General features: G+C 41.8%; 1 protein-coding gene across 4 annotated transcripts in view; it reads right to left on the minus strand.

The window, feature by feature from the left end:
- The window catches only part of LOC306694640 (disks large homolog 4-like), a 96,290-nt gene extending 81,813 nt beyond the window's left edge, over window positions 1-14,477 (minus strand). For 2 of the 4 annotated variants that reach the window (XM_079157567.1, XM_079157564.1), the window contains exons 1-4: window positions 14,078-14,457; window positions 12,673-12,843; window positions 9,865-10,702; window positions 9,110-9,206 (exon numbers count right to left, since the gene is read on the minus strand). In XM_079157567.1, coding sequence (XP_079013693.1) covers window positions 9,110-9,206; window positions 9,865-10,702; window positions 12,673-12,843; window positions 14,078-14,096 — 1,125 coding nt within the window. In that variant the 5' untranslated portion in view covers window positions 14,097-14,457. Of the gene's footprint in view, window positions 1-9,109; window positions 9,207-9,864; window positions 10,703-12,672; window positions 12,844-14,077 lie in introns of all 4 variants that reach the window. The other 2 variants (XM_079157565.1, XM_079157566.1) reach the window with 2 other exon arrangements.
- Between the last annotated feature and the right edge of the window lie 858 nt (window positions 14,478-15,335).

Here is a 15,335-nt window from a genome sequence, read left to right on the forward strand (position 1 = left end):
CAGCCAACTAAGAAACATGGCTAAGCCTATTTAGCACCTGAATGATTTCATAACAAAATAGGTGCATAAAACATGCTACTGTTTTCGGCTGTTTACTGTAAATATTAAGGTAAATACATTTTACACACTACTAAAATAGGGTTATTAAACTCTCAGTCAGAGAGGTTATTACGTTTTGATGTAATACTAAGACGACTACCAAACTACACATTTGCCAATGAAATCCCGAGTCCGTATATTTGGTCACAGCTTATCACACATTAGATTCTTACTTCAATATTTGGTCAAACATTCAACACTTTACATGGTCTAAAACCACACCAGTGAATTTGTCCTCTTTGCGATCTATGTGAACTTAGCTGAGTTTTTTTTTATTTTTATAACAGGAATATGAGGAGTTGAGAGGATTTCTGGGAGATAACGGGCAGAGGAAGTCAAACAAGTCAGAGCGCACTCTTTAGCCGAGGCTCTTGATGCTGACGGCTGGGCCATCTGGGCCGTCTTACACACAGGAACACAGACCCAAACACACACACAGTAGTCTCTCTGTGGTTGTCTCTGACTTCTCACCTCCACTGTGAAACAAACAACACAGCACGAGCGAGAAGACGACAGAGAGAGGGAAACGTAGCACGAGACGGTAGAGAGTGAGGCGAGGCAAGTGATTCTAAGGTTGAATCAATCCACAACCCAAGACGACGCCCCAAGTTAAATTTAAAGCTGGTAATCTGTAATGCTTCCAACAGATACAAGATAAAAGCCTGGAGGAGCCAATTAAGTTTAGAAGCTGATGCAGGTAGACAAGTCATATAAATAATGCAGTGACGTGAAAGGTTATTCTGAGCACAGCAGGGACTTGTCTTTGAAAAAAGTGCTTATGCACAAACTTACATATGTACAACTTTTTGTGTGTTCTGTGTTATGCATCAATAATTCATGAATAATTAATATACTAAGCATGTTGCAAAGCTTCAAATCTCTGTGTACATTATACTTCTGGAAAGTGTTCTTTATTTACACATGGATTTCTTGGAGGAACACTGTTTTGCATCCATAAGATATTTTTAGCAGTATTATCTTGGTATCCTGATATTTCTTATTGTCTCATGGACGTATGTTATTTATATAATTGCTAATGTATTTGTAATCTTTAACTAAATTAACTAAATGTGGGCTAATTTCAAACCAGTAATCCATGAGTTCCTCTGTCGTGTGTGGTGGAGTTTACTTGTTTGTTGGCAACATTTTTGGAGCCCTACACTTGCTTTGAAGTTTTTCCACTGAACATCTTGAATATAATTACTCTTCAAACATTGAGGCCAACTACCCAGCGCCTCTATTTCTTTCAAATAAACATTTGCTGTGGGCCTAAGAGTTATTCCCAGGAGTGTTAGAGTAAAGACTAAATGTAAGAGCTCTCAAGAAATGATGAAAGTGATGCCTGACAATAAATAAATATATATATATATACACATTTATGAAAACTCATGTATTCTTCCGGAAAAACAGGAAGTTATTTTTATGTTTTCAAAGAGTCAGCTTTGGGTCAAGTGCCAGTCTTCCAAAATGTTTGGCTTGTGTGATAAGCTAGCTGTCCTGAGAGTCCCTCTGTGTTCGTCAAGGAACAGATGGAGATGTACACACACACACACACACACACACACACACACACACACACACACACACACTCTCACACACACACACACATACATTCATACATCTGGGATAGCCACAGGCATTTTGGCTCATATAGCTCATAACATAATAATGTGAGGTTAAAAATAGAAACTAATGTCACATTTACAAAATCACACATCAAATAACTAAAATATAGACAAAAATAAATAAAGAACTGAATAAATGAGATAGAAATGAGAGAGAGAGAGAGTGAGAGAGAGAGAGAGAGAGAGAGAGAGAGAGAGAGAGAGAGAGAGGATGCAACCTCATGAGCCTAGCAGGCATGCACTACATGTTAGCATTAGTAGGTCAGCCAGCACAGAAATAACTACACTGTGTGTATGTAGTAACCTCATACACTAGCCAATAGTGGCGGATTCTCCATTCTACACATGAACCAATCTCCATACATCAACATTTCAAATATGATCACGTGATCAGCTTCAACCAGATGTGTATTCAGTTTCCACATGAGTGAATTCTCATCTCTCTCTATATATATACACAGTATATATCTCTCTCTTCCTCCCTCTCTGAAACGCTGTGCGGGGACACGCATGCTGCTGCTGAAACCCTGCAGCTACAAATGTCTGTGCAGCAGAAAAGTTAGTGGTTTATCTCATTCACGGACTGTCATTTATTGAATACTTTATGATTCCAATAGGACAAATAGCAAGTGTCAAGTCTCTGCAGAATTACAATTTGAGCACACAACATGTTGATGTGTTTGTCATACACACAGTGCCACTATGTGGTAAAACACAGACACAGCAGCACCTGGACAATATGCTTTAAATATTGTTTTTATCTCAATCAAGTATTATATAAACTTAGAATTTTTTGTTTTACCATTTTTGCCGACATTGAACAGGAAATGAAGGGGCTTATAGTATCTTATGTTCTTCAAGAAGCTCTATATGAGCTGTAAGACAGCAGTAACAAATAGCAGTCTATGGATCTGGAAGTAGACTGGCTTAACACATGTATTAAATGTATATTTAATATTAATTACTGTAGTAATTTTTATTTTAAAAACATGGATCATTTGAATAGTTATTGATAAATAACAAGAGTTGGGCTATAGCCATATAATGTCCAATTTTTGAATGGATGTAAACCGATTGTTAAAACAAGGTGACCGCAATTAACTAGGGCCAAATATTAAACAGCTTCTCCGCTGTCAATCTCAACAAATCATCATTTCTACCGCAACAGTTGCGTTTATACTAGCAGTAGCTCAGAGAATTACAAGAGGGACATCTTTATCTGTTTGACCCGCAAGACATATATGTAGAACGGACCTGATCTTCTCTCTAAACTATCCTGACAGGTCAAGGGCCACGGGTCCACAAAGCCATGGTGAGCCCAAGCTTTTTAATTTCCCCCCTGAAAAATCAATAATAAGACTAAAGTGAAGTGAACTGAACTCAGTTGACTGCCTGGTTGTTTGTATGCGTGTGTATAGGTTGGTATCTCTGAATGTGTGTGTGTGTGTGTGTGTGTGTGTGTGTGTGTGTGTGTGTGTGTGTGTGTGTGTAGCTCCTTAGAGATTAGTCAGCTGCTTAATGGGATTAGCTGCTCTGTCTGTATTCAGGCATGACTTGGGCAGAACTATTTCATGTTAGCTTGCTAGCCTGTTTGCTGTGTTGGCTAAACAATAGGAGGTCACACAGCTAACAACGTCCTGTTCCTGTGAAAACAGACTTAGATGTGGACAGAGTCATGCTGAGAAACAGCTTCAGTTAGCGGCACTCTAGCTAGGGTAAGGGTGCTAAATACATTTTGGATTTTCACGACACATTATACAATCTTATTCTAATTACCTGTAAAGAAAACTTGAATATTAAAATATTTGAAAAGGTTGAACTAAAACATTAATTCAATTAAAAGAAATGAATTCACATATTGGGCTAGATGTATCACATCTACCAATTTGCAAGGCATTTTCAACAAACAATAAGTGAGAGTCTAAGAAGCAAATGAGTGGAGCTAAAATTTGATCTGGCTCTTTTTGTGTCTCTTTTAAAACATAGTGACATGTTTCCATGTTAGCGTTCTTTAGTGGACTTTCGTGTTTAACTGTCGTCAGGCTGGAAAGTGCAGAGAAGAAGTAGTTGGTTAGCCGCTCCAGGGAATGGAGTGTTAGAAGGCAGATATCATTAATGTTAAAGTCATGATCTCTGGCCCTGGAATAATTCTTCCTAATTACGTCAGCCAGCCTCGCTGATCTCTACAGTTCAGTGAAACCATGAATCAGACTCTGTATCAGTGTTTCAGAAGGATGTGACACACATCTTGTTCCAAAATCATTTGGGAAGCACCTCTAACACTGATATGTGCCAACTTAACCTCAAGCTTTGGAAACAGGTTGATGCTGTGAAAGCGAATGAGATGAACATACAGAACGATCTTTTTTTTTTACAGTGTGTTTTTATCAAAGTGTATTTACATAAGGATCACACAACATGTGCCTTATGTATGTACACATAGATAATATGTAAACTCACCTTTTTGTTTGATTTAAAAAAACTCAATCAAAAACCGTGTATGCAAAAACACAGAGCTAAGAATGCACCAAACTGTACGGTGTTTTACAAACGGCACACATCAAAAACACAGAAACTGAACATCTTGAATATAATTACTCTTCAAACATTGAGGCCAACTACCCAGCGCCTCTATTTCTTTCAAATAAACATTTGCTGTGGGCCTAAGAGTTATTCCCAGGAGTGTTAGAGTAAAGTCTAAATGTAAGAGCTCTCAAGAAATGATGAAAGTGATGCCTGACAATAAATAAATATATATATATATACACATTTATGAAAACGGCCTGCTGGTCATTCATTACGGACGTTGATTCAACCTCAGTTGATCTTGCTACTCTCTACCGTGATTACAAGACTCATGCCAATTCCCTAAGTGAACCCCGCAGCAGGTGAGTCAGAGAATGACTTGTAATTAGAGTAAGTGAAGATACGTTACATTGATTGAGGAAGAACAGTTACGATGGTCCATCTTCACATGTAGCCCTCGCACTGACCCGGTAGGTGTCAACCCTACTACAGGCAGGGATATCTAAACACCTACAGACTCTCAGTCCAATTCTTCACAACAGGTGTGGATCTCTCAACCTTTCGCTGAGGGTCTCATGAAGCCAGCTAACCCGTGACAGCAGCCCTGCAGTACATTGCTACTGCAGATGCGTAGCTCTGGGCTCAATAGTCCTGCAGCTGCTTGGGAAGTTCTCTGCCTCCTCTCCTCTCATGCTTTCTCCGTTGATTAATTCGTCAGCCGTGACCCCTCCTCAGAGTTACATCACAGTGCCAGCTGGACAGTTGCACAGATGGATGGATCGGTGGAATGATGAAGCAGAGTTTTCCGGCAAAATCCAGTAAAATAACCCACAAACTTGTGCACTCACAGACTTAACCTCTCCTCTTCCTTCGGTCTTTGTGTGCGTCTCTTTCATTCTTTCCTCCTCTTTGTTCCACCCAAAATGGCTCCACCTCTGTAAAGTCTATTAGCAGCCTAAGGTAAGCCTCTTAGCAGAGACTCTTGCTCTCTTGGAACAGGCCAGTGACACTGAGTAAAGCTAAACAACAATCACACACTATTAACCAGGGTGGGATTTAAGACAGGATTTAGGAAAAGAGGATTGGACACAATGGAGAATAGAGTAATGATAGAAAGTAAAATCTCCAAAAGCATAGATACTACTGAATATATTTGTCTGGTGTTTGAAACATTTTCTTTTGTTCTGTAATCTTTAAGGTTGATATTGATGTCGTGATTAGAGGTGCAACTAACCTATTAGATTGGCCTGCACTTTCTGGTTGAATCTATTTGTATGATTGCTCGTATGTTTGCACTGGAAACTCACTGAATTGTAACATTATTATTACTCTGATCAACCCAGGGTTTATTTTAGTGCATTTAGGTCTCGATTCCTAAACTTAGTTTTTCTATTTAACCAGAATGCACATAGCAATATAGTCTTAAAAGGGTCAAAGAGAGAGATGTGAGGATGAAATGAATCAAGCAGGATGGAGGAGGATGTACTGAAACATCCTCCAGCAGTAATCTAGAAGTCTTGAACTCAGGGAACACCCTCCGCTTTTCAATCCATTATCTTAATGAGATAAACAAGATTAATCAGATGAATGTGTGATGGAATTCCTGGAGTCTGTCTGTGTATGTGTGTGTGTGTGTGTGTGTGTGATGGTGTGTGTGTGTGTGTGTGTGTGGTCAACGAGGTCAACGTGTGTGTCCTTCAAGCAGACAATGGGGTAGGAACTCTTAAGTAGAGGCCATGAATAAACACAATCAAGACTGAGTCCATAATGAGATTAAGAGTGGCCCAAGACTAAGCCTGAACTAGGATGTAACCACATTCAATTTAATTCTGTTACAGTAACTGTGTATAATACAATCACGGGTATCTCAGAACAAACCACGTTTTTTGGACAGTGCGGGATCGGGTAGTGAGTTTTTGCTGGTTTAGCTGTTGCTTCAAAATAGGTTTTTCAGTCTTTCACACAACTACTTCTGTCTTTTTTTCACAAACTACAGTTGTGCGATACAATGGATGCCTTTGAGGAGAGACTGTCCTAAAAAAGCGTGCTCTGTTGTCCTTATTTGACCGATTATCGCATGTCGCCCCTCTCCACTAACAGTTACATTCTCCATCCATGCATTGTCTGTACTCTCTCATCCTGTGCAGGGTCGTGAGGGGGGCTGGAGTCTATCCCAGCTCACACTGGGCCTGCTGCTTTTAAATGGGCCATGCATTTCTGAGCATGCACATATGTGCATAATGTATGCTTATGGTGATGCCAACCAAGTGCTCTCTCCTGCCTTGAGAACAGTCAGTCAACCAGCGAATCAGTCAGCTAGCTAGTCTCTTGAAGCGCGTGTCCCATCAACCCAGTTTCCCGTCTCTCTGGGCGTCACATGTTGTCAGACCAACGGCTGAGCAACAGCTCGGCATTCCCATTAGACTCGCTTCACTAGAGGACATCCAGTTCCTGTAAGGTATCAACTATAGCCTGTTTATTCACAAACTAAAGCACACCAGCAACATCTGTCCAATAAGCAAGCTGTCACCAATTTGATATGGCTAACTGTTAGCAGGTGCACTTAGCTTCCCATCATTTGCCAAGCCTGTAGTTTATCCTGAAATCCCCCTCCCCCAAAAGTACAGCAGGTCTCCGTCCCACTTTCAATTAAACTCGTGCAATCTTGATAATCAGTTGATAATCCAAAAAATAATAATCACGTGATGGATTCACACATTATTCACACACACATTCAACATACAAATTACAGTCTTGACTGTAATTAATGGATGAATGCCATCATGAGGGACAATTATCACAAAACCTTGATCATTTAGAAAATTGATCTGAGGCTGTACGTCCACGCTGTCACACAGCGTTTCCGCCGTCTTGCCTGACATTCCCCTCTGCCCTACTCCAGTCTACACTCTTCCTGTGTCTCACCTTGGTAGTGAGGATGCAGATGCAGTCCATCCTCACCAGTCCGACCGACAAACTTTCATCAAAACATCTTCGAGCCGCAACTTCCACCACTCAGCCGCTTGTTGCTTTTGGTGACATCCTTCTGCCGTCCGTCCGTCTCTGTCCCCTCCTGCACACCCTCTTCTTTCATCCCTCACTCTCTCTCCTCCCTTTCTCATGTCCTCTCCACCTGTCCGTCCATCGAAGCAGCCAGACAGGACTTCTCCGCTAAAACAGAGGCCGCTGTCATGGCATGGCAGCTGTCCCGGTGCACCTCCGCCCGCCCTCTTGTTTTCCAGCTGCTGTCTTCGCTTTATGGCAGCTGGTAGACACATTTTGCCCTCAAAGAGTGCATGGCTCAGAATATATATCCGCACACACACAGAACACACTCAACACACAAAACAAAACAAAAATCGGCAAACATGCAGAGACAGGAGCAGAAACGCATACACATGAATGCACAGGCAAACACTCACCCAGACAGACGTGTATGCACAGACATAAGCACACACACACAAATACTTATGCTACACACACACACACACACACACACACACCACTCTCTGCCGTTTTATCAGGTCAGTCTCTGGCAGGAGTGGGTGGTTAGACTGAGTGAACAGTAACAGCGGTATAGCAGTGGATGCTCTACTTTCAACTTTGGGTTTGGGCGAAGTTCAAGTTCCGCATGCGCCCTGAAGCTTCACACACGAATAAGGGATTTCATTTCACTCACTCAGGATACCGGGCCTTCTCTAGATACACAACATCACTACAACCGATGTTGGATTGGAAACAATTTACTGTATTTACTGTACCATACAAGACCAGCAGAGCAGAGAGGGAAAGTTGTGTGGAAAATGTCTCTTATGCAAATGTCTTGCATGAAACAAACACACACATACACACAATTTTGCATTTGTTTCTGTCCCTGTCTTACTCTACTTCTGTCCAGCTCCACCCTCCTCAGGCCCTGGACTCATGGTGCTCGCTGCCGCCAACAGAGAGCTAACAGTCTGTCTGTGCTGCTTAATTTATGCTAAATGAACACTATTATTGGGTCTCAATTACTTATACAGCCTTTCAATACAAGTAATCTATTTTAATAAAAACAGTTCAATAATGGATGATAAAACTAAAAATGCACAAAATGTGTTTCACTTCATTTAAACTTTGGTCACTTAACGCAAAAGTCCCTTTTACAATACAAGCAGTATTTCGTTGCACATACTGTACAGCACTGTATTGAAAGCTTTAGTACAAAGCAAAGTTTGTGAATATCAGCACATGTTGTGAGATGTGGACAATCAGCAGCCGTGTAAGTCTGCGTTCAAACAGCCCAAAACACAAAGAAACCATTTCAGCGAGATCCCCAAGACAAAAACCAGTCACATGAGCCCATCTCTGATCTCGTTCTGCTGACTCTACTGGAGAATAAAATGCTACTGAACTGAATTGATTTCCCTTGTCATATTATGTAATGCAATGTAAGCCAATTTCCAAAACAGCCAGCCTGCATAAACGATCTGTCCATCTAATTCTGCTCTCTGCAGCCACCAGCAGCCTTTCCATAAACTGGTTCAAGAGGAGTCGTGTAAAGATTTATCTCTGCCACTTGACTATTCAAACGTCTAATGGGAGAAGTATACAGTACATCACCAAACATGACAAGCTCTCCGAGGCACAAGGAGAAAATGGATGCTATATTTTCATTTAAAAAAGGTTTATCTAAGACTCAGGAGAGATACATAACCTCCCTCCTTTTCCAGAATCATGCCGCCCTCGTGGCATCTCAAGGTTACCACCCAACAAAATGGATCACCCATCAACTTCGGATAGAAGGCAATACATATCATACGCTGCTATCAACTGTGGCGAGGTTTCCTGTTGGCAGAACACAACCAAAGCTGTCTTACCTTGTTGGGTGTCAGTGGGCTGGTAGCTGGCCTGGGGCTGGCTGGACCATGGCTAGGGCTGGTGGAGGTGACTTTTAGTGACCCGGGCCTGGTTGGACTAGGAACAGAGATTAAGTAAAGAGGGAGTCTGTGACCTCTGAAAACTGTCAGTTGTTATTCTGTACTATTACACCTGAATTCCCAATAGCAAACAAAATGCAGTGTTGCATTATATCTGTCATTTAACCTATGCGACATACATTTTCATTATAAAAAGCAGGACCTTTAACAGCTGGCATCATTTTGTGTTCACATGAGTTTTCAATAAAAAAATATTTTCAGGGATGAATAAATAATATTTTGAGCTATTTGTAATTAAGTAAATGCAAATTGTATTAATTTCTATCAGTGAAATTCAAATAGGTGTGAATTAACCTCCATTCAGTTTGTTAGTTTTGCTGTCAACAACCAAAGATTGTGTAAATCTTACCACCTGCAGTAACTTGAACTTCATCAATGAGAAATTTTTGTGTTTGTGGCGTACAGTTTATTCTTCTACATTTGTCTCTATTCAAAGCTAAATAATTGGTATTGTGACAGTGTCAGCACACTGTGTCATCAAATTGTGACCAAAGTCATACTTAGTCTTTTCTTTTAAATGCTACTTCCACACTGAATGTCTCAGAGATAATTAATCCATTGAGTGTGTTAAAAATATCAGTTAACAGTTGCAAAGTACTCTAATACAAATTCAAACATATGGATGTGGAACATACCTCAGATGAGGAGGACCTGTGGGGCTGCGGCTGCTGGAGGTGAACTTTCCCTGGATGGGGCTCGTTGGCCTGCTGTGAGTGACTTTGCCGCTGCCCGGGTCCTTGCTGGTCGCAAGAGCTGGAGAGACTATAGTAGCGTCTATGACTCTGTTGAGACCTGGGCTGGGGCTAGGAGTGGTGCTGGTGGGGGTACGGTTGTCTGGAGTGGTTGGAAACACAAAGCCTTGGATGGTGCTGGAGACGAGGGCTGAGACGCTCACCAGGTTGAGGTCTGGAGAGACAGAGTCACTTTGGGGATTGGCGGAGATGATGGAGCTTTCTGAAGAAGCGTTAGAGTTGGTGGCAGTAAGGTGTGGCTTTGTTCCATTCAGTGATGCTCCAGGTGGTGTTTTTATGGAGCCGGTGGGGGTCCCAACGCCATTCACCGTGACTCCGGGGGATGTGGCATTAGAGAGAGAAGAAGGCGCAGGAGTCTCTGATGCCAACGATTTGGAGGCTCCAGGTTGGTCAGGGGGGGGAGGAGCACGATACTTGACCTTGCCTGGCTCTGACTGCGGCGTAACGGACTGTGTTGTAGGGGAAGATGGCTTTGACGTGGATCTCTCGGATGGGAGTGGAGCAGCGTGGGACTTGATTGACTTGGGTTTTGGGGACAGGGGCTTTGGCTGGGATGGTCCTCCAGAAGCCTGGGGGCTCAAGGGACCAGAGGAGGGCTGTGGCTGGGCTGGGAGCTCCGTTAGTTGGCTGCTAGAAGCAGTGAGGTCCCATGGATCGCCTGTCTGGTCCACAGAACACTTGCTGTCTGCGAGGATGGTCAACTCGTAGTACTCCTGGATGTCTGGGAGGAGGAGAGCAGAGATTAGAGCCGTGATGAATGACTAAAAGGGTTTAGTGGATTCGTAAATGAGGTACTGACACATTGAAGGGATAGATTAATGAGTGAATAGATTAAAAACTGTGTAAGTGAATGACTAACCTATTGCAAAATAAAAACAATGAATGATAAACTGACTAAATATCATCAAATATCTCTCTATATGTGAGTAGTAGAGCTAAAACGATGAGTTGATTAGACAAAAGTTAAGTTCCAATTAAATTGATGATCAGTTAATCACTCCGGGCATTTATCACTGCAAAACTAACACTTTCTAGTTTAAGCTTCTCCAAACTCAGGATTTATATATCATGGTAAACTGAGTATGTTTGGGTTGTGGACACTTCATTGAACAAAACAAGAAAATGTCACTTTGGGCTCAGGGAAGCTGGGATTGACATTCTTTTTTTTACATTGTATAGACTGAAAAAATGATCGAACAGATGTATCTATAGTAAAAATAATCATCCATGTCTCCTAATATCACTACTGTATAATGTGCATTGTATTCAGACACAAGCTAATTGAAGCTGAGCACAAAAAAAGGTCTCAGCTAATACACTGCTGACCTCTAGTGGCAGGACACTGCCACCATTGTTATGTACAACAGTAGCTCCTGAAGAATTAAAAGAGGAATAGTTCATTCTACCGCCATTTCCCGTTTTAGAAGTAGGCACATCAGCGACTGTTATGACTAGAGGCTTCACTTCCCCCTCTCCGCATACACAACTGGCCACACCAAAGCATACACCTGGTTGCGAGCTCAGATAGGTTTGGTGGTCATTAAAGAGATGATGAAGAGGAAGAAAGACAGATGTACAGTACGTGGGAAGAGGACAGGGAATATACAGACAGTTGGAGGAGGATGTGTAAAGAGAAAAGGAGAAGAAGGTAAAGGGGAATTTAGCAGTACAATTCATTAATAAATGACCAAAAAAGAGGCATCAAGGATGGAAATTACAAAGTACAGCAACACAAAATCACCTCCATGGACGAACAGTAGATATTCAAACAGGATTACATGATATATGAAGTCAAGAATACGACTTTAACACCAGAAACAGCTTGATTAAAGGTGAAAGTCACAAACAGGAACTCGTGTTTAGTGAAGAGCACACACACAAAACAGAGAAAGGAGTGTTACTGTAAGAACTACAAGGTGTGAGGCGTGGCGCAAAGCAGGTGAGATCAGGGACTTAGAACCAGTTTGGTAAACCAGAGTGTTTTCCTTCATAACAAGCAGAATAAACCACACAGACTGTTAACTCTTGGAAGGAATTCAAAGTTGCAACACATTCTGTTAAATTATGCAGGCTTTCTACAAAGGGACCTGTGTTTTCTGTGACATGCTACATCACGCCTACATGTTTGTGTTCTGATCTCTGTTTGCTGGTGAACAGTCATGTGATTGCACAAGATCTTGTAGACACCCCCAAAATCCAATGCTAGGGCTCGTTTCCTCTTACAATAAGTCCAGCGCTCTGTCTGCTGGCCTACAAGCCTACTGTCTCATAGCCAAACCTTCTAATCTTCGTTTGTACAAGTGCACCTGTCTTTGCGTCTTCATACACCATCCCAAACACATGGTAGTGTTGTTGTGGAGACCAGCACAAGAACCAAGCTAAAGGGTCAGTTCACCCAAATCACAAAAAAAACAGCCAAGTTCTACACACACAGTCTGTTTTCTTTGCCATGGTTTTGAGAAAATGTAATCCAACATTAAGCTACGCTGATTTAAATACCTACATCTCTGGTATGTACTGTGAAATGTAGCCTCGGGCAGAAACCCATACAGATGTCAAATCCAAGCATCAAAAAATGAAAAGAGAGTCAACAGGCTGGTTAGAAGTCTTCAAAATCAACAGCTCATGTTGTAACACCGGGTGTAAACGGAAGTGTAGAGGAACAGTGAACAAACAAACAGCTATCCTTACCAAGCAGAGCGCTAAAGAGCTGACTTTGGAAGACATTGATGACTCTGTCCAGAGACTGCTGCAGCTGGGAATCTTCCTCCACGTGGCCCTGTCTGGTCTGGCTCTGGTTCTGCTGTCTCTGGTCAAGTTTGGCCCGATACTGCTGGAGAAGCTCCAGGGCTCGCTGAGCGTCTAAAATACAAAATACACAGGTAGATAATGACAGAAATGGAGACGTACAATGCTCCAGGCACTCTTTAGTAGAGCAAGGAGATTAATGTATATTAAAAGCCTCTACTTGATTGAGGATTACTATGGTTAAAAACGGTGTCTGGTTCACACAGGGTCTCCTTCAGGGTTAAGTTAATAGGAGACAGATTGATAATACTTGGCTCCACAGAAGTGGTGCCAGAAGAATGTTTTCTTTTCCCTCTCTGGCTCACCTACTGCCAGTTTTCATTCTTTGACACCTAAGTTGAACTGCAAACTTGACAGCAATTAAAAATGAATCAGTAAATCAGTAATTTACGAGGATGTAGCAACTGCTTGCTTAAGAAAGGTGAATCAAGGTGAATCAAGGTACACGTTTTCCCTCAGCTCCCGAGGTAATATCACTACAGTATAATAAAACAATAAAACTGAAAATTGGAATGTTGAATGATATTTTAAGTCATCTTAATTATAAGGGTAAGAATTCAAAATTCAGCCTATTTATGGCACCTTATAGTGATCTGTGTAATGGTCACAACAATTAAGGTAATTAGGCTACTATGGCGTAATGTAAGTCTGGTGCAGAAGGACATGAGGGCAATAGTAGATAATAGATAACAATAGAGTTTATGGTGTTAAAGAAAGGTGCAGACCACATTCCAGTCTCTATGGCACTCTGAACAGCTGATTAAACCGGAAGCACTGACAGCCACACTGAATGGCACACTGCACTGAAAATATTGATTGTGTCAATAGCCACTTATATCAAACAGAACATGTTTCACATGTTAATAAGTTGCTCAGTCAGACACTTTAATACGGCATGCAATAAACATTAGGCAGAGTCAACCAATCTTGAGCTGAATCTCTTTCTCAGGTTTGCATGTCCCGACTAACAGATTGTAGGAAAAGCAGATAATGAATATAAAATACTACTTACTGGCTAACATGTGTGCCAAATGTAACTCAAATGTCTGAATAACTAGTAAAATATATTCAATAATGAGCTGAACGTTTCATGCGTGCACTGATAAACAATTCTGTGTTAAATTGCACGTGTTTCAGAGAAGTTTCGGGGCGAAGTAAAGCCCTTCGATGAGCCAACGTTACAGTATCATCGCAGCCTTTTAGAGTTGTTTTAACGGGTGTGTTCGATACGTGGAGGTTTAGCAATAGGCCTACTACAGAGATAGCAACACAAATCAAATGTATGTACCTTTCTGTCGCACAGGCATGGTGACACACTCAGTCCTCCCGGGGCTCGCGTCTGTGTGTCGCTGTGAGTATCTGTTCCTACAGATGTGTGCGTCTGTCCCGGGACAGCCGGCCTCCAAAGTGGGACACTAAAATGACAGCACGACAGCAGTCTCCGCCGACCTGTCCTTTCATCGAAAGAGAAACTTTAAAAGGAGTTCGGTAGCCCCGAGAAAACCGTGACAGCAGCGGAGAAAAGAAGAAACGTTGATATCAAACGGGGACAGTCGTCGCAGCGTGGACTTAGTACCCGGAGCTTGTTTTTTTTTTTTTTTCTCACCTTCTCTTTCACTTTAACTCTTCCTCTCTGTGTCGCGTTGGTAAAAACTAGTACTCCATTTCTTCATTCAGGTGACTTGACTCCAAACGCTGTCCGACCGGTTCTTAAACGGGATGAACACACACACGCACACACACACAGGATCCTGAAAGGACACGCTCACTCATGCAGTCGGCTCAAAACACCGGGATTGGTTGGTCGTATCTTCTAGTAGCTATCCGCTGATCGTGGTATTGTCATGTTAAACAGCTATATTGTGTGCAGTGGATGAAAGCCCGGTTTATTCCAGGGCCAAAAGGTCTGCTGGATCTAGTCCACATCTAATCCACTCAAAGGTAGATTTATAAACTCTGATTAGTCTCCCAGAGGAAGTTATGTGCAGCAGCTCCTCCCATGATCCCACTGTTTTTAGCTGCTACTGCTAAATGATAGTTGCCATACATGTGTTGACTAAATGTTGAACTGACTTGTTGGCTATAACAGGAAACATGTATTTTGTATGTGTGGTCTGTATGGTCTATTTATGGTGGCCACATGCATGCCCACACACTAAAATACTACCACAATCCAAAAAGTAAGGTGTAGTCTCATCGTGAATCAATTGAAGAAGTCTTCCCTGACTCTGGTGGTATTGTCATGGTAAACAGTTTTATTGTGTTGATTAAATTGAAGGTGTATCCAACCTATAGGCTTGTCCCCATGTCCAAGCCTAGACCCATGTCGATTACCAAGGCCTAAGACAATGTCTCCCAGTATTTGGGAGTATTTGCTAATTATATTTCACACAAAGTGAGAAGAAAAAAACTAAAGTCAGTTAGTGTGTCCTCTCGACCTTTCTGGTTAAACAAGTATTGCACTGCAGAAAATCAAAAGTTAGATGCCTTGTGTTTGCACACAAGCTAACAGTTAACAGCAACGGTCTTTATAGCCTATATCTTTT

This window comes from Pholis gunnellus, assembly GCF_910591455.1.
Source record: "Pholis gunnellus genome assembly, chromosome: 4".
Classification (NCBI taxonomy): domain Eukaryota; kingdom Metazoa; phylum Chordata; class Actinopteri; order Perciformes; family Pholidae; genus Pholis; species Pholis gunnellus.